Raw genomic sequence first — 21,046 nt, 5'->3', positions numbered from 1 at the left:
CTTTCCTCAATGGGAAACCTTCTATGTGAATGTAGATAAAGCAAAATCCACCCATTTTCTTGGGAGTTTCAAGAAAAATAAAAGAAGTACTCTTATAGAATTTTTCCAATATGTTCGACTCTAGAATGCGTGTGAAAACTATTATTCCAAACCAAAATTAGTTTTTTGTAACACAAATATGTGCTTATTTTGGCTATAATATCCTAACTACTATCCCGATGATTATAAGTTTGGTCTCATTTGATTCCCCGTGAAGTCTTTATTTAAAACTGTTACTTTTTTGTAATTTTTGAAGGGTATATGGAGCTATATTTTCAAAAAATTCGGATTACATTTAAAATTTTGTCAATTTTTTGTAAATTCCGCGAATGCTGAGAAACATTTTACAAGTATTATGCAATCTACTTAATGACGTCACTTCGTGATAACTTTTTAGTGACAATTGTGCTCAATAAAATAATTAGCGTGTTTATAATAATTTTTTCTTAAAAGCAGAAGTAAAACCGCGATAACATTTGTCCGCAACAACCAAAAATTTGCTCGCGAGCGGATTTGTACTAGGGAATTTTTTCTTAACCTATGTACCAAAAATCGTTAATGTAGCGCGAAAAGAAAAAATTCAGTTTTTTGGAAATGGAATATGAAATAATTGGCAGTTTTGCCCATATACCCTTCATAGCCTAAAGGCTGAGGGTAGTACTGGAACATACCAAAATGAAAATAAACAGGTGTGTAAATAAAAACACAAACATCATCTCTATTGGATCGATGGAATGGGTACAAATGCTGATGAAAAGATCGGATCTTTCACGACTTCCTTTGCATTGGTTCAAATCCTAATGAAAAGATCGGATCTTCCACGACTTCCTTTGAACCAATGCAAAAGATGACATGAAATCACGTCATCGCAAAGAACCCCTTCCGTCAAATTTTGCTGGGTGGATTATTAAAGATGAAAATGTAATAAAGAAAGGAGGATGGTTGTATTTGGTGATGGTTAGAAAACTGTCAGAGAAGTCTCCACTCTCGGAAAAAGGTGACATATGGGTGGTTTGATTAAATCAGCGATTGCTAGACTTGATGATTGGAATCCATGTCTTGCCAGTTCATCTGCCTTCTCGTTTCCCATAATGTCACGGTACCCAGCAGAGTCGGACAGCGTTTGTGAGGTTCACCAAAGCAGTTCTACACTCAAGAACGGCCTCAGACTTGATGTTGGAGGATTTGATGGCTTTAAGAACCGGCTGACTATCAACGAAGATAGTCACCGGTTCAAAGATTTCTGCATCCAGACTTTTGATCAACTCTGCAGCCATTTTGATCGCGAAGATCTCGGCTTAGAAAACACTACAGTCGATATTGTGGTCAGGGACATAATCAGGTGGACGGACCCGCTAGTCTTCGACTGCATCAGATCAATCGGTTTTGGCCAACGAAAGGCTGCTCACCTGGACTAATGAGGTCTGAAGTGATGTCTTAACACCCTAGCCTGATGGTGAGATTATTGCCATGAGAGCTCCTTGAGTCGCAGGATTAGAGACTTATCCAGAAAAGGGTTAGTAGTTGCCATTTTCCTCTACCAATTTATCATGTATTTCATTCAAATCATAGATCTATGTATTTCAATGTCCTTATAACCGAAAACTGTCAATTTGAGTTGCTGATCTTTATCTGCAATCAAAAGGTAGTGAAGAATATTCTGATTCTCTGATCATGGAATAACTTGCCTGAGCATGTAGAACAAGGACAATGTTCTTTAGCATAGTTTGAGGTTGTTGCTGTGGATGTTGGGTCACTACTCCCCTCGTAGTTGTGTTATTAAGTTGATTACCAAAATTGGAACGTTGCCGCTGCTCTTGATGTTGTTCTTGGTACCAATGTGAAATGACTAACAAATCGTACATCATTAACTTTCAGCTCAAACTTTTGATAACAAAGTTGTGATTTAACTGCAAATAGTGGCGCCAAAACATCATCCGAAAATCCTTGCAAATGACCACCACCACCTTTACTTATTGCAATATTTCCTGCGCTACTTAGTGGTTGTGTCTGCAACAAAACGGTGTCGTTTATGATGATAATGAAATTGTAAATGTTTCGCCTAAAAGTATGCTAAGATAAATTTCAACAACGAAATAAGCCGTTTAATGATATCACATTTTCAACAGAGGAAAAAAATAACCCTCAGAGTTTAAACCCGGCAATAAAAAGTTGGTCCCATATCATTGAGCTAAATATAAATCAGGGGAAGAAGTCTCTCTTGACCTTTCGGGGATGTTTATATGTATGTTTGAAATCATCGTTTAGTCCAAAGATGTAATCTTTTCAAATTCGTTTTATTTTTCATAATAAAATATTTCACTTTATAATGATTTATTGAAAATATATATTATTTATATACAATAGTTTTAAAATAAGCTATAAAGGAGTTTAAATTATTTTTTTATTAGGATGTGCGTTTTACAAACTTCAAACAAATAAACTAATTTGTATATATAAAAATATTTCTATAAAATGTCTTCACTACATTTATAATGTAGCCGCAGAGCTCGCTCAGTTTCAATTACTAATTTTAGTAGTTTCAATAAAATTTAGTAAAGCAATTACCATAGTTTGTTAGGATACTTTTTTGGATCGTTTACAAAAAAAAAATGTTTCTTAATACCAATAGAAACAACATTCGTTCAGGGGTAGCTTTTCACACTGATAGCTTTCAAGCCCCGTTTAGTTTCAAAACCAACAGCAACAGAATGATTCCTTCTGCCACATAACTCAGCTTTTTGTTCCTCTTTGTGAGTGACTGTTTTCTCTACCATTCTCCAGGCATTTTATTGTTGTACATAGAGGCAATAGCAGGATCTTCAGTTTCATAAATTATTAAAACTTCACGAAATTTATCCAGCAATTGTAATAACTGAGAACGCTTTAGATTTTCAAAATACATTATCTCTTCTAAATGATGTTCACTTTTAAAATAACCCGCTTGATATAGTTTTACCATCAAGGATAAATCATCAAGATTAGCAGAGGCAGGTATACGTCGTATTGCTGGACGATCAGCTTCATCGAAAACTTGCAAAAGTTCTTTGATTTTCTCTTCATCTTCTATGGAGTCAATGCTATCGCAGTTATCCGTACTCAGGGAAGCAGTCATACTGAAAAAATGATAGGAAAAATATTAAACTATATGAGAAAGTTAAGTTATAACCGATATACTGGCGAAGAGGAACCGAAGGATGTCTTTACAAGGGAGTCTTTACAGACGAGCTGAAGGGAGTATTTATAGACGAGCTGAAGGGAGTATTTGTAGACGAGCTGAAGGGAGTCTTTATAGACGAGCTGAAGGGAGTCTTTATAGACGAGCTGAAGGGAGTCTTTATAGACGAGCTGAAGGGAGTCTTTATAGACGAGCTGAAGGGAGTCTTTATAGACGAACTGAAGGGAGTCTTTATAGACGAACTGAAGGAAGTCTTTATAGACGAACTGAAGGAAGTCTTTATAGACGAACTGAAGGGAGTCTTTATAGACGAACTGAAGGGAGTCTTTATAGACGAGCTGAAGGGAATCTTTATAGACGAGCTGAAGGTAGTCTTTATAGACGAGTTGAAGGGAGTCTTTATAGACGAGCTGAAGGGAATCTTTATAGACGAGCTGAAGGGAGTCTTTATAGACGAGCTGAAGGGAGTCTTTATAGACGAGCTGAAGGGAGTCCTTATAGACGAGCTGAAGGGAGTCCTTATAGACGAGCTGAAGGGAGTCTTTATAGACGAGCTGAAGGGAGTCTTTATAGACGAGCTGAAGGGAGTCTTTATAGACGAGCTGAAGGGAGTCTTTATAGACGAGCTGAAGGGAGTCTTTATAGACGAGCTGAAGGGAGTCTTTATAGACGAGCTGAAGGGAGTCTTTATAGACGAGCTGAAGGGAGTCTTTATAGGCGAGCTGAAGGGAGTCTTTATATACGAGCTGAAGGGAGTCTTTATATACGAGCTGAAGGGAGTCTTTATAGACGAGCTGAAGGGAGTCTTTATAGACGAGCTGAAGGGAGTCTTTATAGACGAGCTGAAGGGAGTCTTTATAGACGAGCTGAAGGGAGTCTTTATAGACGAGCTGAAGGGAGTCTTTATAGACGAGCTGAAGGGAGTCTTTATAGACGAGCTGAAGGGAGTCTTTATAGACGAGCTGAAGGGAGTCTTTATAGACGAGCTGAAGGGAGTCTTTATAGACGAGCTGAAGGGAGTCTTTATAGACGAGCTGAAGGGAGTCTTTATAGACGAGCTGAAGGGAGTCTTTATAGACGAGCTGAAGGGAGTCTTTATAGACGAGCTGAAGGGAGTCTTTATAGACGAGCTGAAGGGAGTCTTTATAGACGAGCTGAAGGTAGTCTTTATAGACGAGCTGAAGGGAGTCTTTATAGACGAGCTGAAGGTAGTCTTTATAGACGAGCTGAAGGGAGTCTTTATAGACGAGCTGAAGGGAATCTTTATAGGCGAGCTGAAGGTAGTATTTATAGACGAGCTGAGGGGAGTCTTTATAGACGAGCTGCAGGGAGTCTTTATAGACGAGCTGCAGGGAGTCTTTACAGGCGAGCTGAAGGGAGTCTTTATAGACGAGCTGAAGGGAGTCTTTATAGACGAGCTGAAGGGAGTCTTTATAGGCGAGCTGAAGGGAGTCTTTATATACGAGCTGAAGGGAGTCTTTATATACGATCTGAAGGGAGTCTTTATATACGATCTGAAGGGAGTCTTTATAGACGAGCTGAAGGGAGTCTTTATAGACGAGCTGAAGGGAGTCTTTATAGGCGAGCTGAAGGGAGTCTTTATATACGAGCTGAAGGGAGTCTTTATAGACGAGCTGAAGGGAGTCTTTATATACGAGCTGAAGGGAGTCTTTATAGACGAGCTGAAGGGAGTCTTTATATACGAGCTGAAGGGAGTCTTTATAGACGAGCTGAAGGGAGTCTTTATATACGAGCTGAAGGGAGTCTTTATAGACGAGCTGAAGGGAGTCTTTATAGACGAGCTGAAGGTAGTCTTTATAGACGATCTGAAGGGAGTCTTTATAGACGAGCTGAAGGGAGTCTTTATAGACGAGCTGAAGGGAGTCTTTATAGAAAAAAAACTTGCAGATCCCTATGTCTGAGTAGACGTGTTTTTTTTATCGCAGCTGATCGCTTTCTTTACTTTGCTATTTTCTTTGTTTACAAACTAAACAGACTGATATATTCAGAAAGGAAGCTGTTGGAGTTATCAAAAAAAAAGTGGTGGTGCATGAATTTAAATAGAAATTCTTCATTTTTTGTGCCATACTGAAATTGTCATTTGTTGCATAATTGGCTCTGTGGCTGTTGTTGCTGTGTGGCTGTTGTTGCGGTGTTGCTGTTCTCTGTTACTGCAGACATTTTCTTTATTTTTGCTGTTGTTGCTTGCTGTTTTGTTAAAATGCCGGCTACTAAAGCTATCAAGTGCAGAGTTTGCTGTCAATCTTTAACAAAGTCACAATCTAGGGTATCATGCAAAGCTTGCAACGTCTGGTTTCATGCTTCCTGTGCGAATATTGATGAGAAAAATCTAAGTGTTCTGAGGACTGTCAAGGAGTTTGCATATATTTGTGCTTCATGTTTGCCAAATCTTAACAGCAATAACAACAATAACGACAACAACAGGGCTGATAATAACGACGTCATTGGGAAGATAAACAGCCTAACTACAAAACTTGATAGCTTTATGCTGAACTACCAGGCTGAGCAGAATCGTCTTACAACGGTGTTGAATGACATTAAGCAGGAAGTTAGTTCTTTTGTGGCTGAGATGAGAGCTGACATTGGTAGATGTAATGACAATGTCCGTCGTGTTGAAGCTTCAACTTCGGCTAAATTTGTAGCTCTGGAGAAGGAAGACAACATTATGCATAAGAGGATAAATCGTTCGGATATATTGATTGGAGGGTTGCCAGAGGGTATAGACGATCTAGAAGCGCCTGTTATTGCTCTGGGCACATTTTACAATATACCTGTCACCAGCATGGACATAAATCACGTATGTTACATAAATCGGAAAAAACAAATTCTCGTTAAATTTAACAAAGTATCTAAGCGTGACCTACTGATGAAGGAGTATTTTAAAACTCGTAACCTTAAAGTCTCTGACTTATTGGGTACCCAGGGTGTTGGTCTAACTAGTAGAGTTTATCTTAACGACCATTTCTCTCCTGCCGCTGCACGTTTGAACTTTGTGTGCAAGAAACTTCAGCGTTTAAAGATGGTGTCAAAGTTTAAAATCTTGAATTCTGATATTCTTAAGGCATGGCTAAGGTTTCCTGATGGCAGAGAAGACACTTATAGCGCCAGTCAATGTGATGCTTTGCTTCATGATGTTGAAGGTGGAGATGTTTGAACTTTTTTTCACCTTTTTATATAATTCATTATATTTTGCTCGATTTTTCTGAATAATCTTTTTTTCCTTAATTTTTATTGTAAAAGTATTTTTGATCTCAATATGCTGTTGATCAGCTGCCTTAAAGTTTTATATGTTTTTACGATGTTAAGAAAGTTAAGAAATATATTTTTTTCATTGTTTATATACTTGGTTCCCCGCCATTACTTATTTTTTACTTTTGATGTCTTTTGACACTAATTTTGGGCCTGTGATAAGCAGCAATGCTTACATAAACTCGGTTCTTAGCACATGCCATGGCAAATTGAATATCGCACACTTAAATTGCAGAAGTATAATGCCTTCAAATAACTCTACTAAATATTGTGAGCTAAAGTCGATTCTATGTGACTCTTCTTTACATATTCTTGCACTTTCTGAGACTTGGCTGAGGCCTGATATCTCTAATCGTATGGTTGATATTCCAGGTTATAAACTTGTGAGGAATGATAGGATTGGAACTCGGGGTGGTGGTGTGGCTATTTATGTTGTTAATTCTATCAGATACAAAATTGTTTTCAAATTATCTAGATTGGGCAAATGTGAATCACTTTTTATTGAGCTTTCAGCCGGTAACTCAAAGGTATTGTTTGAGGTTGTTTATCTGCCTCCTCCTGGTGATTTTTCTTTCTTTGAGGATCAACATACAGATATTTTCATGAGGTATTCGAATCTAGTGATTGTTGGTGACTTTAACTGTAACCTGTTCGATTTCCATAAATCTGCATATGTTCGTTCTTGTTGCTACCGGTTGAATCTGTCAATATTACACAATTCCAAGCCTACTCACTTTGATGTGTCGCATGGTTCAACTTCTCTGATAGACTTTGTTTTAGTCAGTGACTCTTCCATGGTTTATCAATCTGGTCAAGGTATTTGTCCTGCTATTTCTGATCATTCACTTATATTCGCTTCGCTTAATATTAGTGTTACCGCATTCCTTGAATTTGTTGAATATCGGGATTATTCCAACATTGATTGGGATGGGTTTTACCTGCGCTTATCTAACTTCGACTTTGACTTGCTAAACGTTGGTGATGTTCATGTTAAATGTTCTATCATAAATTCCCTTATAATGGACTTATTTGAGTTTGTTCCTTTGGTTCGTAGAAGGATACATTCTAACGATAACTGGATCAAATCAAACTCTATTACTTTTGCTCGCTCTATGCGTGACTTAGCTTTTGGAGCCTATCAGTGTAACCAGAGTCGTGAGTCTTGGAAAGTCTTTTGTAGGTATCGTAATAAGGTGAAGTCTGTTATTAGGCATGAGCGCAGAAAGTTTTATTCCAAGAAATTCAATGCAATGGGTTCAACTGCTCTGTGGCGTTTCCTGAGAGGATCAGGATGTCTTGGTGGAGATGATATTGCTTTTGATATTGATGTTAATGGTTTGAATGCTGCGTTTGTTGGTAATAATTCTCAAACTCTAGGTATTGATTTCCCTGAATTTGATGGGTCTGATACTGGTTTTTCATTTAGCTGCGTTTACGTCGACGATATTGTCATAGCACTTAGTAAAATAAAATCCAAATCTATTGGAGTTGATGAAATACCACTGGATTTCTTAAAACTAGTTTTTCCATATATATCTGATTATATTTTAGACTTAATAAATTCCATTATCACCTCTTCCGTCTTTCCTTTACAGTGGAAAAAAGCTCGCATTGTTCCAATACCGAAAGGTAATGTTGTTAACAGCTACGACGATCTCAGACCTATTTCAATTCTCCCTGTGTTGTCTAAAGTGTGTGAGCACATAATGAAGGATCAAATAATGTTACATGTAAGCAGGTATATGTATAATGGTCAGTTTGCCTTTCGTAGAAATCACAGTACAACCGGTTTATTACTCTATATGACTGATATGATTAGAAATAATGCTAATGCTAACATGAACACTATAGTTGTATCTTTAGACCTTACCAAAGCATTTGATTCTGTTTCTTACCACTTATTGATTTGTAAACTTAGAAATGAGTTCAATTTTTCCGTTAATGCTTGCAAGCTAATGATGTCTTACTTGAGTGATAGATCGCAATTTGTGTACTATAATGGAGAGTATTCTACGTTGCTTTCCCGAACGTGTGGTGTTCCCCAGGGGTCTATAATGGGACCCTTGTTGTTCGTCCTTTACGTAAACAGCATTGCTGATTGCTTTAATGGTGCACATTGCACACCGTTGTTGTTTGCGGATGATGTTTTCCTGGTTTTCAGCGATGCTAGAGCGTCTGTTGGTACCTTCGAGAATGAAATTAATTGTTGTCTTGGCCGATTTAGTCAATGGTGCTCTGAGAATGCTCTTTTGATCAACCCAGGGAAGACAAAAGCAATTAAGTTTGGCTTTGGAAGTCAAGCTAATGACTTCAATATTTTTCTAGATCAGAATCGGATCAGCTTCGTAGGTTCCCATAAAATCCTTGGTGTTATTATAGATGATAAGCTTTCATTCGAATTTCACATCGACTCTATTCAGCGGAAAGTATTTAGTACCATTCGCAGATTGTATTCTATTAATGTATACCTTCCTACATGGGTCAAACGAAGACTAGCTTCAGCTCTACTCATGCCTTGTATCAATTATGGCTTAGGAGTGGTTTCTGGTACGATAGAACGAAATTTATTAAGGCTGAGACGTATTGTCAACTCTGTTGCCCGGTTTGTCTTTGGTGTGAAACGTCGTGAACATATATCTAGTTATGTTGAGAGTTTTTTGGGTGTTGATTTCGAGGTATTTGTCAATTGTAAGCTGTTGTGCACTTTTCACAAAATAATTAAGACTGGTACACCTGCTTCATTGGCTAACATGTTTAGCTTTATTTCTTCACCGAGGAATACACAACTTTTTATACCTAGAATATACAACTCTACTTTTGAAAAGTCGCTCTTAATACGCGTTGCAAGATTATGGAATTATTTACCTCTTGATCTGAGAGTTTTTTCACATTCCAATAATGCTTTTCGGCTTAAAGTGCTTAATCATATTACTTCTCAACCTGAAATATAGACTTGCTCACAATGTTTGTGCTTAGTCCCAATTTGCATTAGGCGAGTTTACTTGCGGCAATTGTCAGTTTGATGGAGAGAGAGGTGGGGCATATGGTAACCCTTTGCCTCTCAGCCCCCTCTCTCACCTACAAACTGACAATTGCCGCAAGTAAACTCCCCTAATGTAAATTGGGACTTATTGCTTGATTTTCTTTTGTCTTTCATGACGTTTGCTATGTAACAACAATTTTCCCGATTTTTATTGAGTCTATGAAAGTCTATTAAATGACTTCTATGGTGTTTGGTTGCAATATCGAAACTCGACATGTACCTTGCTTATTGTACTGTAATTATGTTTGCTGCTTATTGGCCACTTTTTAGCTATACTTTTTTCTCTTTCTTGATTTTCATTTTTTAATGGCTGGGGAGCCAATTATACCAACACGCATTAAGAATTAGATTTTATAATTATTTCTACTCGGAATTTAATATTTTGTTAATACTATTTATTGGCCTTGAAGGCTTTTGTATTAATATATGGATTGAATAAATAAATAAATAAATAAATAAATAGACGAGCTGAAGGGAGTCTTTATAGACGAGCTGAAGGGAATCTTTATAGGCGAGCTGAAGGTAGTATTTATAGACGAGCTGAGGGGAGTCTTTATAGACGAGCTGCAGGGAGTCTTTACAGGCGAGCTGAAGGGAGTCTTTATAGACGAGCTGAAGAGAGGTTTTTTAGACGAACTAAAGGGAGTCTTTACAGACAGGACGAACTGGGGAGTAGGCGTTTATATAGAGGAACAAAATACTTACCTAAAATTCGATTTATGACTGGATGATGGTTGAGCAGCTATATTTTCCGAAGTTGTGGAACCGCCTGCCGAAAATCGATCTTCTGTAATCGAACGGCGACTTGTGTGTGGCACCGGCAAAGGCTGGCTGGATAAACTTAACAAGGAACCAGCCACCCTACAAAAAATTTAATTAAAAATAAATAAACATTTTCCATTATACTTCAAAATACTCACAAATCATCATCACTATTACTACTACGGCCCGCTATCAACAGATCATCTTGCCCCAAAATTGATCCCGCCAAATCCATCAAGGATGCCGATTCCATTTCACCACCGCCACCCATATCATCATCGTCGTCGTCATCATCATCATCACTGTTCGAATCATCAACATCTCCGGGCATAAATTGGACATAGGTATGTAATTGCATTAGTAAATGATGTTGTAACATCCAGAGGACCATTTGTGCCAGTATACCTTGACGGGCCGATTGTTGCAGCGGTGTTGTTAAGTGACCTATACTAGTGGGCAATGAAAAGTCAGATATCACTTCAAACAATGACATGCCAGGAAATCGTGCCGAAAACTTTTCCACTAAATGTGATTTAGTGTGTAGAGGGGCATCAGGAGCTATAACATAAACATTTGTCTCACACAAAGGATATATAATTGTGGCCTTTGCCCAATACACCAAATGTGACACTAATTTATAGACATGTTCGATACTGAGATCGGCATCGCTTGCCATACTTTGTAAACTCATTAGTGGTGTATACACTTCAATGAGCTGAAAGAGCATTCGTGCCGCTGATGGCGGTATACAATCCAATAGCTCTACAACGGCAACCAAAAGCAACATTCCATGATAGGGTTTCAGTGACTTAAGACAGTGATCTATGGTTTCGGGATCAACCATGCTACCTTTTTTATGCAACTGATGAGCTTTGGCCGGCAAACAAAAGCACAGTGTGAGATTTTGATTGATGGTGGCATTTAACAAACCTGTTGTACACAAATCGTGGTAAATTGATTTCAACGACTGAGCCAAGCTACATCTTTCAGATATCAAATCAAAAGCCTTTTCCAATGGCAGTTGTTGTGATGAAACTTCATCATGGGTACGTGTCATGAGGACTGTTTCTTCTGTTAAATATCCCACTCTTTGTTCTTCTACTTTCAGCGCCAGTCCCAAACGTTTACTTAGGTCATAATAACATTTAACAATGGAATAACTTGCCTGCGCATGAAGGGCAAAGACAATATTCACTAGCATGGTTTGGGGTTGTTGCTGCTGTTGTTGGGTCACCACTACTCCCGTAGCTGTGTTATTAAGTTGATTAATAAAATTGGAGCGTTGCTGCTGGGGATGTTGTTCTCTTCTCGGCACCAATGTAGGATGACTAACAAATCGTACATCATTAACTTTCAGCTCAAACTTTTGATTACAAAGCTGTGATTTAACGGCAAATAGTGGCGCCAAAACATCATCCGAAAATCCTTGCAAATGACCACCTTTACTTATTGCAATATTTCCTGCGCTACTTAGCGGTTGCGTCTGCAACAAGTCATCAGAATTTTGTAGGGCAAAACGGTGTCGTTTCTTCTGTGTCAAGCTTGCTAGGCTACAATTGCTATCAACATGTTGTAAAGTAGTATTATTTACAGGAAGAATTTGATTGTTCGGAGATTTATCTGAGGTGTATGGATAGCGGTATAATAAACGATCACCTTTACTGTCCATATAGACTAGGATGACAGCTATGGGATTAATTTCCATGATGGTATGATGATTGGGAACAAAGCCTTCCAACCCTTGAACAAGAAGAATGAACTATAAACGAAAAATGAGCGATAAAGATCAATATCAAAACAAAACGAAAGAATTCTTCTTTTTCTTAACGGGATTGATAACTCATTTTTCAGTGAATGGCTATTGAATTCAAAGACATATGCTAATGCTAAGTTTACATTTACGAAATCCACTCGATTTCATCTGTCAATTCCATAGCTCAAACGTCAAATGAAATCTCATCTGAAATCCATTGGATTTCATTTGACGTTTAACCTATGGATTTGACAGATGAAATCGAGTGGATTTCGTAAATGTAAACATAGCAATAAAATATAACAAGATGGGACATTTACATTGCTACTATACATCTGCAGATGGTGCTGGAGGTCTAACATAATGTTATGTTCCAATATGGTGACATAAAACTATGTTATACTTGTTTTTGTTGCCGTCGTGTTCTGTTAGTTGTATGTTATACACAAATACCCTCTATGGTTTAATAGTAAAATTGAACTGCATTATGCACTATGTCCAATCTTTACAGTTTTATGTCTTTGTTGAATTCAAAGACATAGAACTGTAAAGATTGAACATAGTGAATAATGCAGTTCAATTTTACTAGTAAACCATAGAGGGTGTTTGTGTATAACAGACAACTAACAGTACACGACGGCAACAAAAACTAGTATAACATAATTTTATGTCACCATATTGGAACATAACATTATGTTAGACCTCTAGCGCCATCTGCTGATGTATAGTAGCAATTTAAATGTCCTATCTTATTATATTTTATGTCTTTGTTGTATTTAACCCTTCGTTGGACACCGATATTGTTTGCAAAGACATAAAATGGTGAAGATTGGACAAGATCAAAGACATAAAATATAACAAGATGGGACATTTCCATTGCTAATATACATCGACAGATGGCGCTGGAGGTCTAACATAATGTTATGTTCCAATATCTTTATATATAAAACTCAATTGTCGTTTGTTGGTAATTGAATCAGTTGAAAACGGATAGAGCGATTTGGATAATTTTTTGTGGAAATGTTAGTCATAGTCCAGTTTAGGTTTTTATGCAAAGAAAAATTGGCCACGCCCACTTTTCCGCCCACTTTTTTAAATATGTTATATCTACGGAACTACTCAATAGATTTTCCTGAAATTTGCAGGGAACGTAAAGTGATGGCCCCCGGTTGAAATAGGCTACATATTTTTTGACTTTCGGATCGGGCGGGTACCTCCCCTACGCCCTATTTTTGTAAAAATTCAATATTTGCAACAAATATTAATGTATCGGTTTGGGAATTTATTTGCGAGTCAATGGCGATTGTGTCTCCAACCATACGTACTTATTTTGTGACTTAAGATCCGACCACGCTCACTTTCTAATTAGGTTATATCTACAGGGGATTTTCAAGAAAATCGCGATTTGTCTAAACTTTTAAATCTTTATAAATAAAAATCAAATATCATTCGTTGGTAATGGCATCAGTTGAGAACGGCCGGACCGATTTTCGACCTGGGTTTTTATGCAAAGAAAATTTGACCATCCCCACTTTTACGCCCAATTTTTTCAATTTTCTATTTTTATCATTTCTACAAAAACTACTGAACCGATTTTCCTGTAATTGCCAGGGAATGTACAGAGATGGTCCCCGCTTAAAATAGGCTACAAATTCAGTTGAATTTCGGAAAGGGCGGGGAACATCCCCTGTACCCTACTTTTTTAAACATTTTATATTTACAATAATTACGAATGTATCTATTTGGAAGTTAATTTGCGAGACAATTGTGGTTGTGTCTCCGACCTTACCTACTTTTTTAGGAACCAAAGACTTGACCATACCCACTTTTTAAAATATGTTACATCTACAAAACTACTGAACCGATATTCGTGAAAATGTCAGGGAATGTACAGGCATATTTTCTTGAATTTTGATGAGGGCATATTTAAAAAAACGCCTTACCTTTATGAATAAAAATCAAATGCTGTCATAACCCAACTTAGGTTTTTTGGAAAGAAAAGTTTACCACGCCCCCGAAAACAGGTTACATATTTTATTGAATTCCAGAGGGGGCGGGGTACCTCCCCTATGCGATATTTAAAAAAAAAAAAAACGTTATATTTGCAAAAATTATGTATGTATCGGAATAAAAATTTACGGATTAATCTACAATCTAGGTACTTCTTTGTGGCGTATATGCCCGACCAAGCCTGCTTTTTTTAGTATGTCTTAACTCCAATACTACAGAAGGGATTTCCATAAAATTTGCAGCAAAAGCTCAATGTTTGCCGTTGTTATATGGGGTACCTTCCCCATGCCTTTCTGTTAAACGTTATATGTATAAGCTAAACTTATGATTATATCGGTTTCAGCATACATTTTGGTAGGCAATGAAGTTGTGTGCACCCTAGGACCGGACCAGGCCCACTTTTTTTAATATGTTATATCTTGAAAACTGATGACCACGCCCACTCTTTTCAAAACATTATTTTTCCAAAACTACTGAACCTAATTTTCAGAAAATATTCAGAAATGTCCCGTTGTCCAAAATGCTATATATTTGTAGACGAATTTCGGGGCCTATTATTTTATAATCGGTGTATTTGTTAAACTTATGAGTGCATCAGGTTGCAAATTAGTTTTCGATACAACGGTGGTTGTCCCCCGATCAAGAAAAACTATATATTTACAAATGTACTTAAATGGTGAGGTTCAACGGTCCATCAGCCATGAAAAGCTAAAACATATCGGTCAAAATAAACAGGAGAATTCGATTTAATGATTTTTTTAACTTTTATTATTAGATCGCTTTAGGATAATAAATCGATAATAAATCCTAAAAGGCACAAATTGGCGAAAAATCCGACAAAGTCCGTAGGAGAAGAGATAGGTTACAGACAAAATCTGTTGATAAATTTAAAATCCTTCTCGGTTTGACAATGGACCGAAGAAGTGAGGTAGAAAATACCTACTTTTGAATTAAAACTCATTTCGACGGGCCAGCAACGCGGACCGGGGTCCCTTGATATGAGAGAAGTCTCCCTGAAACCGGCGCGCTTTGCTGCCCCGACTACGATAAAATATAATGGAATGCCATAATTATATTAACGTTTTTAATATTTTAACGAATAAATATAGGAGATATGAAGGCGTTATATACCTATTCAGGGTTGTTATGGAGCTACTATGGTATTTTTTTAAGTTTCAGGAGGTAACACGCCTTCGAAAGCCTTTCCGCCTATAAGAATTCCTAATGATTTAGATATATCATAATAAAACATAAATCTTAAGAAGTCTTTCAAAGATATGATACCAAGGCTGTGGTTAAATCCAACTATAAGTACTTCTGTAAATAATGATGACTTTTACTGGCTGCTAAGTCTTCAAAATTTCATTGAAATTGAACACACGTAACAAAAACATTAAATAGACCGAAAATATATATGGGTAGCTATATTCCTATATGAACCGCTCTCGATATAATTTGTCATATTTATTTTTAGACCAAATCCCGTCTTACATTCACATTTTGTGCATAAAATACGGAAAATCAGCCGAAAATATATATGGGAGCTATATTCTAATCTGAACCGATTTCGGTATAATTTGTCCCATTTATTTCTAGAACGAATTGCGTCACGCTTTCCAAATTTCAGTGAAATTGGACATATGTAGTGTGTCCAAATCTGAACCGGTCTCGATAGAATTTGGCACATTTATATTTAGAACAAATTCCGTCAGACATCCCAAATTTCAGCGACATTGGACACATACATATTGCGTGCTTGGTGCATAAACTACAGAAAATCGGCCGAAAATATATATGGGAGCTATATTCAAATCTGAACCGATCTCTATATAAGTTAGCACATTTATTTCTGGAACAAATTCCGCCAGACCCTCCAAATTTCAGCGAAATTGAACATACACAGCGTGTTTGGTGCATAAAATGTGGAAAATCGGCCGAAAATATATATTGGGGCTATATCCAATTCTGAACCGTTTTCGATATAATTCGGCACATTTATGCCTAGACCAAATTCCGTTACACATTCCAAATTTCAGCGAAATTGGACGTATATAGCGTGTTTTCTGCATCAAATGCGGAAAATCGGCCGAAAATATATATGGGACCTATATTCAAATCTGAACCGATCTCTATATAATTTAGCACGTTTATTTCTAGAAAAAATTCGGTCAGACCCTCCAAATTTCAGCGAAATTGGACATATATAGCGTGTTTGGTGCATAAAATAAGGAAATCGGTCGAAAATATATGTGTATGGGAGCTATATACAAATCTGAACCAATCTCAATATGATCTGGCACATTTATTTCTAGAACAAATTCCTTAAGAATTTCAAAATTTCATCGAAATTGGACATAAATAGCATGTTTGGTACATAAAATAAGGAAATCGGCCGAAAATATATGTATGTGGGAGCTATATTCAAATCTGAACCGATTTGAATATAATTTGGTAAATTTATGTCTTCATCAAATTCAGTCACGCATACAAAATTTGGAGATTGTATCTGTAACAGTTCTAACGATATTTGCATATAAAATCTAAATTTTTTGGAGGTACCTCCGGTTTTGATGCTATATCTCCAGATCAACGCGAAATTTCAAAAAATGATATAGCCTATTTTCATTCCAGGCCATGTAGCAATGTACCCTAAACATTTCAGTAAGATCTGTTCAGCGGTTTTGGAGTCTATAAGGCACAAACAAACAAACAAACAAACAGACAAACAAATTTCAATTTTATATATATAACGGGTGTTAAAGGCAGTTCCCCAGGTGACACCACGGGCAGGTCAGTGTCCACTTGAGATGAAAGAGGGACCAAGATAAATCCTGGGCTTTGCCATGTTAAAGCCGGTCAGGACAGTTCCTTGGTATCTTCCATCCCCTACGTCATCCATTCTTACAGAATACTCTAAGGTATTCTCACAGAAGACCCTGAGATCTTATAGAAGACTAGGAAGTCTTCGTTTTGTAGCCCAGGAGGTCCCAGAGGTCTTAAAGCCTTATTGAAGTCTTCTATGAGATCTCATGTTCTTTCATAATACCTCATGGTTCTGCTATGAAAAGTTCTAATCGAAGACCAAGTAGACTTATAGACCTTGAAGGTCGTAAGGACCTTCAGGCTCCTTGACTGTAAATGACTTATGGACAACCATGTGGCTTTGATGTCTCCTTATATAAGACCATGTTGTGTTCTTATAGGACATTTTGCGGATTTTATGGAGAACCTTGAGGTTTTCTATAAAGAGACCACAAATTCGTCTGTGATGGTCTCCTATCCGTCGTTAAGGTGGTCCAATGGAAAACCTTAAGATCGTCTTGTATAAGACAATGACATATTCGTTTAGGGGGGCTATAAAGTCTTTCAGTATAGGTAGGTGGAATTCTTGTGGTATATACTCACAAACTTTTCTATAAAATTTTGGAGTACCAAAGACTTTAAATATGAATAAACATTCCAATATGGTTACATAAAATTATGTTATACTTGTTTTTGTTGCCGTCGTGTTCTGTTAGTTGTCTGTTATACACAAACACCCTCTATGGTTTAATAGTAAAATTGAACTGCATTAAGCACTATGTCCAATCTTTACAGTTCTATGTCTTTGACAAGATGCATAATGCAGTTCAATTTTACTATTAAATCATAGATGGTGTTTGTTTATAACAGACAACTAACAGAACACGACGGCAACAAAAACAAGAATAGCATAAATTCATGTCACCATATTGCAAATTAACATTATGTTAGATCCCCAGCGCCATCTGCCGATGTATGGAAATGTCCCATCTTGTTATATTTATGTGTGTTCGTTTACTCTACAGTACAATGCAAAATACCTTAGCCGATTCCAAGAAGTTTCTGAACTTGTACAAATTTTTACAAATTGTTGAGTAAACGAACACAACTTTTATGTCTTTGCCATGACACAGTTCTGTCATGTGTTACGTGCGTCCATTCCGGTGTTCGATTTGGCCTCCCGACTAGCCAGTGAGAAGCTACTAGGGCTAGGGATCTCAACCCGCCGACGAACCCGACACACCATAACATTGAATGAGGGAAACTATTTTACGGGTACTCTACACTCTAAGTAAACAATGAAAGAAACATCTCACAGGAACCTTGATGTTTGATCCCCCACGAGCCCACCCGACCTCGGTCCCACACATCCCATACTTACTTTTACGTTGGACCCCTCGAACCACACACACTTCCCACCCCTACTTCATCACGCAACCCCCACTATTATTCAGATTTACAAAGACATGTTTTTAAATTTTAACAATATACACATGCAATACAAGTTTTATTTACTGATTTCTTTATAGTATCTTGTGGGCAATATTACCTTAATTGTTTATAATTTTTTTTTTTATATAATTTTCTTTTTCTGTGAGGATATAAGTCATACAATAATTAACAACATATAATCTAAGAACAATACCAGCTCCTTACACAACGATGGCTAAATGCCTCGGTTGATACAAAAACATTACCCTTCACGCCTTGTCCTTTTGCGCACACTGCCGCGCCTCTACTCTACTTTCTAACCACTAAAAGAGCTCTCTTATCTGGTTGATATATTGCCAACAAAACAATTTGGCCACCAACAAACAAAACACAAGGCCTTCAGACAATCTTATTGTTTCTCCCTACGCCTAATTTTCTCTTTGCTACACTGGTATTCTTCCTTTACAGGTTTTCTTTTGATAATCGACTCACTACCTACATACATATTAATTATCCGAATAGGATCGCTAATGAAATACAACTTTTATGCTAGCGAAGAATCTATCTCGCCATAAAGTCCAACTCATATAGTTATTCTTTTCTTTTATGTTTGATAGATATCCTTTTTATATATATATATTCGTTTATTATTTTCTTCTCTGTTTGATAGTTATTCTTTTTTTTTATATATTTGCTGATTATTATTTTCTTCATATATTTTCAGCTAGGTATCCTAACCAAGCTCGCACTGCCATTTGGATATACGCACATAGCACATTTAGTGGACAACACAACACCACAATAATTTTTACCTGACTCCACTTGAATCAGACTGCTTGTATCGAAATAGCTGATTCCTTCAGTTGGAGGGCTTATATTTCCCCAAATTACTCCGCCCAAAATAGGCTGGATGGTTGCATACCAGTGGCCGTTTTCTTCCCGCAAGGTTCTGATTATCTGCCACTGTCCGGGATCAATCACTCGCACATCAATATCAAATTGTTCTTGGATTAGTCACGAAGCAGGTATTGCCTTCGGTTACATTACTGCCCAGCAGACATTTCAATAACCGATATATGGATTTCCTCTAAGCAGTCAATTTAAAGGTGACACTGACCCCCGTGGACACCTTCGAAGGCCAGTGCAGAATCTCTGTTAAACGACCACGAAAATAAAACATTACAATCACACACTTGTTCTACGACACATTCACTACAAGTATCTAGATATTTACACACTTACAATAATAAAATATAAATGTTAACTAAATGATGCTGTTATCCGATTTCAAGTTTCGTTTAATTCCATCAGGATATTACGTAGTGGACCGTGGTGTTGGACGTCTTGGTTAGAATAGGCCGACACTTTATCATGTCAGTCCTATATATCACCACCGTTCAGCCGCCAAAAGTCAATTTTCCAGTCAGAAACCATTTTCTATTTTCACGACCAAGTTTTCTTTGGGGTATATTCATCATATGTTTTAGTTTGTTTTGTTTTTCTCGGAGTGTCTCCTTTTCTCTGTCTTTTGGTCTGGCCAGATTGTATCAAACCTTTACTTTAACGCCCCCATATATAAAGGGGATTCACATCTGTTAAGACTCACTCCAATTTTTTTCTTTATAAACTTTGTTTCCAAACCCTTTGAGATATGTCTACATCCAAACCACTGATCACGATGAAAATACATTTGCTTTTGAAGCAATCCCCAGATCATGCCATTTTTTTTTCTAATTTATTACTTAATGTCAATTTTTTTTTGTGATGTAAACTCGCCTTGAATGTAGCATAAGGAACGAGTTCGGATAAGGTAGGTCGGGGTCGCATACAAACTACTATTTAATCAACCTGACATTTAGAGATATCAACCTCGTGTACCCTTGTTATTTACTGCAGCCTTATTTGCTTCCCACTCCCATCGTAAATATCAGAATTTTACACGCAATTTCATTTATTCTCAACTCTTGCAAAACTTATTTCTTTGCTTGATCATGCCCCTCACGATACTCAGGCCGGGCGATGCATTTCATGGGTTACAAGCTGAATGTACTACGGAGTGGTTGCTCAAACAGAAAACGATGGTTTATCCTATACTCTCATCGTGCTGCCCACAGATCGCTCCACTCGTTTATGATCAGTTTTATTTGCGCCATCATTCCTCTGGAGGGCAACAGGGCTGGCAACAAAACTTCAAGTTTGGCGAATCATTGAAGCCGGAATTGATGTGCCTGCCCGGGTAGGAATTCTACGTGGGGAACACCCACCCCTGATCGTCTCATGCCGGGCTCTACGACGTTGTGGCGATTAATAAATGCAACAGTGAGTTACTATACGTGCCCTTTAGATACTAATTCTCTGATTTTTTTAGTTTAGTGAAATTGTGATTCCATTCGCCTGAGGTGCTCTTTCGGAACGTAGTTACCCCTTGTCCTCTTCGGACATTTGCTGAGGATATTATTGAAGCCACCCAACCGCATGGTGGTCCATTAAACAGGTATCATATTCTATGTGCACTGTCTCGTTGACTCTGTCATTTTTGTTTTTTGTGCAGACGGTAGCTCCTATCAGGACATATCGTGTGCCTATTTTGGGTTGTTTCGGAATGTGAAACTTAACCTATGTTTATGGGGTCAATTTTTATTTATTTTCTTCACTATGAGGGATGTGCATACGGGTTTTGATAGTTTTGGTTATATCTGATAGTGGCCTTTTTTTTAATTTAGTGTTGATTACATGCCAAATTTTGTAGATCGATTTA

The 21,046-nt window shown here is 37.4% G+C and overlaps 1 protein-coding gene and 1 long non-coding RNA gene across 2 annotated transcripts; both read right to left on the bottom strand.

The window, feature by feature from the left end:
- Positions 1-2,317: 2,317 nt before the first annotated feature.
- Nprl3 (GATOR complex protein Nprl3) lies at positions 2,318-12,065 on the bottom strand. The gene is made up of 3 exons (XM_073983129.1): positions 10,451-12,065; positions 10,236-10,391; positions 2,318-3,155 (listed from the first exon to the last, which is right to left on the bottom strand). Exons 1-3 carry the CDS (start codon positions 11,995-11,997, stop codon positions 2,810-2,812), a joined length of 2,049 nt encoding a protein of 682 aa, XP_073839230.1. The 5' UTR covers positions 11,998-12,065; the 3' UTR covers positions 2,318-2,809.
- A 6,261-nt stretch (positions 12,066-18,326) lies between these two features.
- LOC141401480 (uncharacterized) lies at positions 18,327-20,607 on the bottom strand. Its single transcript, XR_012412378.1, has 2 exons — positions 19,531-20,607; positions 18,327-19,440 (listed from the first exon to the last, which is right to left on the bottom strand). It is a non-coding gene; the product is annotated as an uncharacterized lncRNA (long non-coding RNA).
- Between the last annotated feature and the right edge of the window lie 439 nt (positions 20,608-21,046).

The sequence above is a fragment of the Musca autumnalis genome, unplaced genomic scaffold (genome assembly GCF_047663935.1).
Source record: "Musca autumnalis isolate F117 unplaced genomic scaffold, ASM4766393v1 scaffold_4, whole genome shotgun sequence".
In the NCBI taxonomy this organism is placed as follows: domain Eukaryota; kingdom Metazoa; phylum Arthropoda; class Insecta; order Diptera; family Muscidae; genus Musca; species Musca autumnalis.
The sequence above is the reverse complement of the archived record's forward strand: the minus strand, read 5'-3'. Positions and strand labels throughout refer to the sequence as shown.

What these genes read in the sequence shown, in the direction of transcription:
- Nprl3 (XM_073983129.1), bottom strand. Translation starts at nt 11,997, where the DNA reads ATGGAAATTAATCCCATAGCTGTCATCCTAGTCTATATGGACAGTAAA. An exon ending in AGTAATAGTGATGATGATTT is followed by an intron (nt 10,392 to 10,450) that starts GTGAGTATTTTG and finishes AATTTTTTGTAG; the next exon opens with GGTGGCTGGTTCCTTGTTAA. An exon ending in AGTCATAAATCGAATTTTAG is followed by an intron (nt 3,156 to 10,235) that starts GTAAGTATTTTG and finishes TCATTTTTTCAG; the next exon opens with TATGACTGCTTCCCTGAGTA.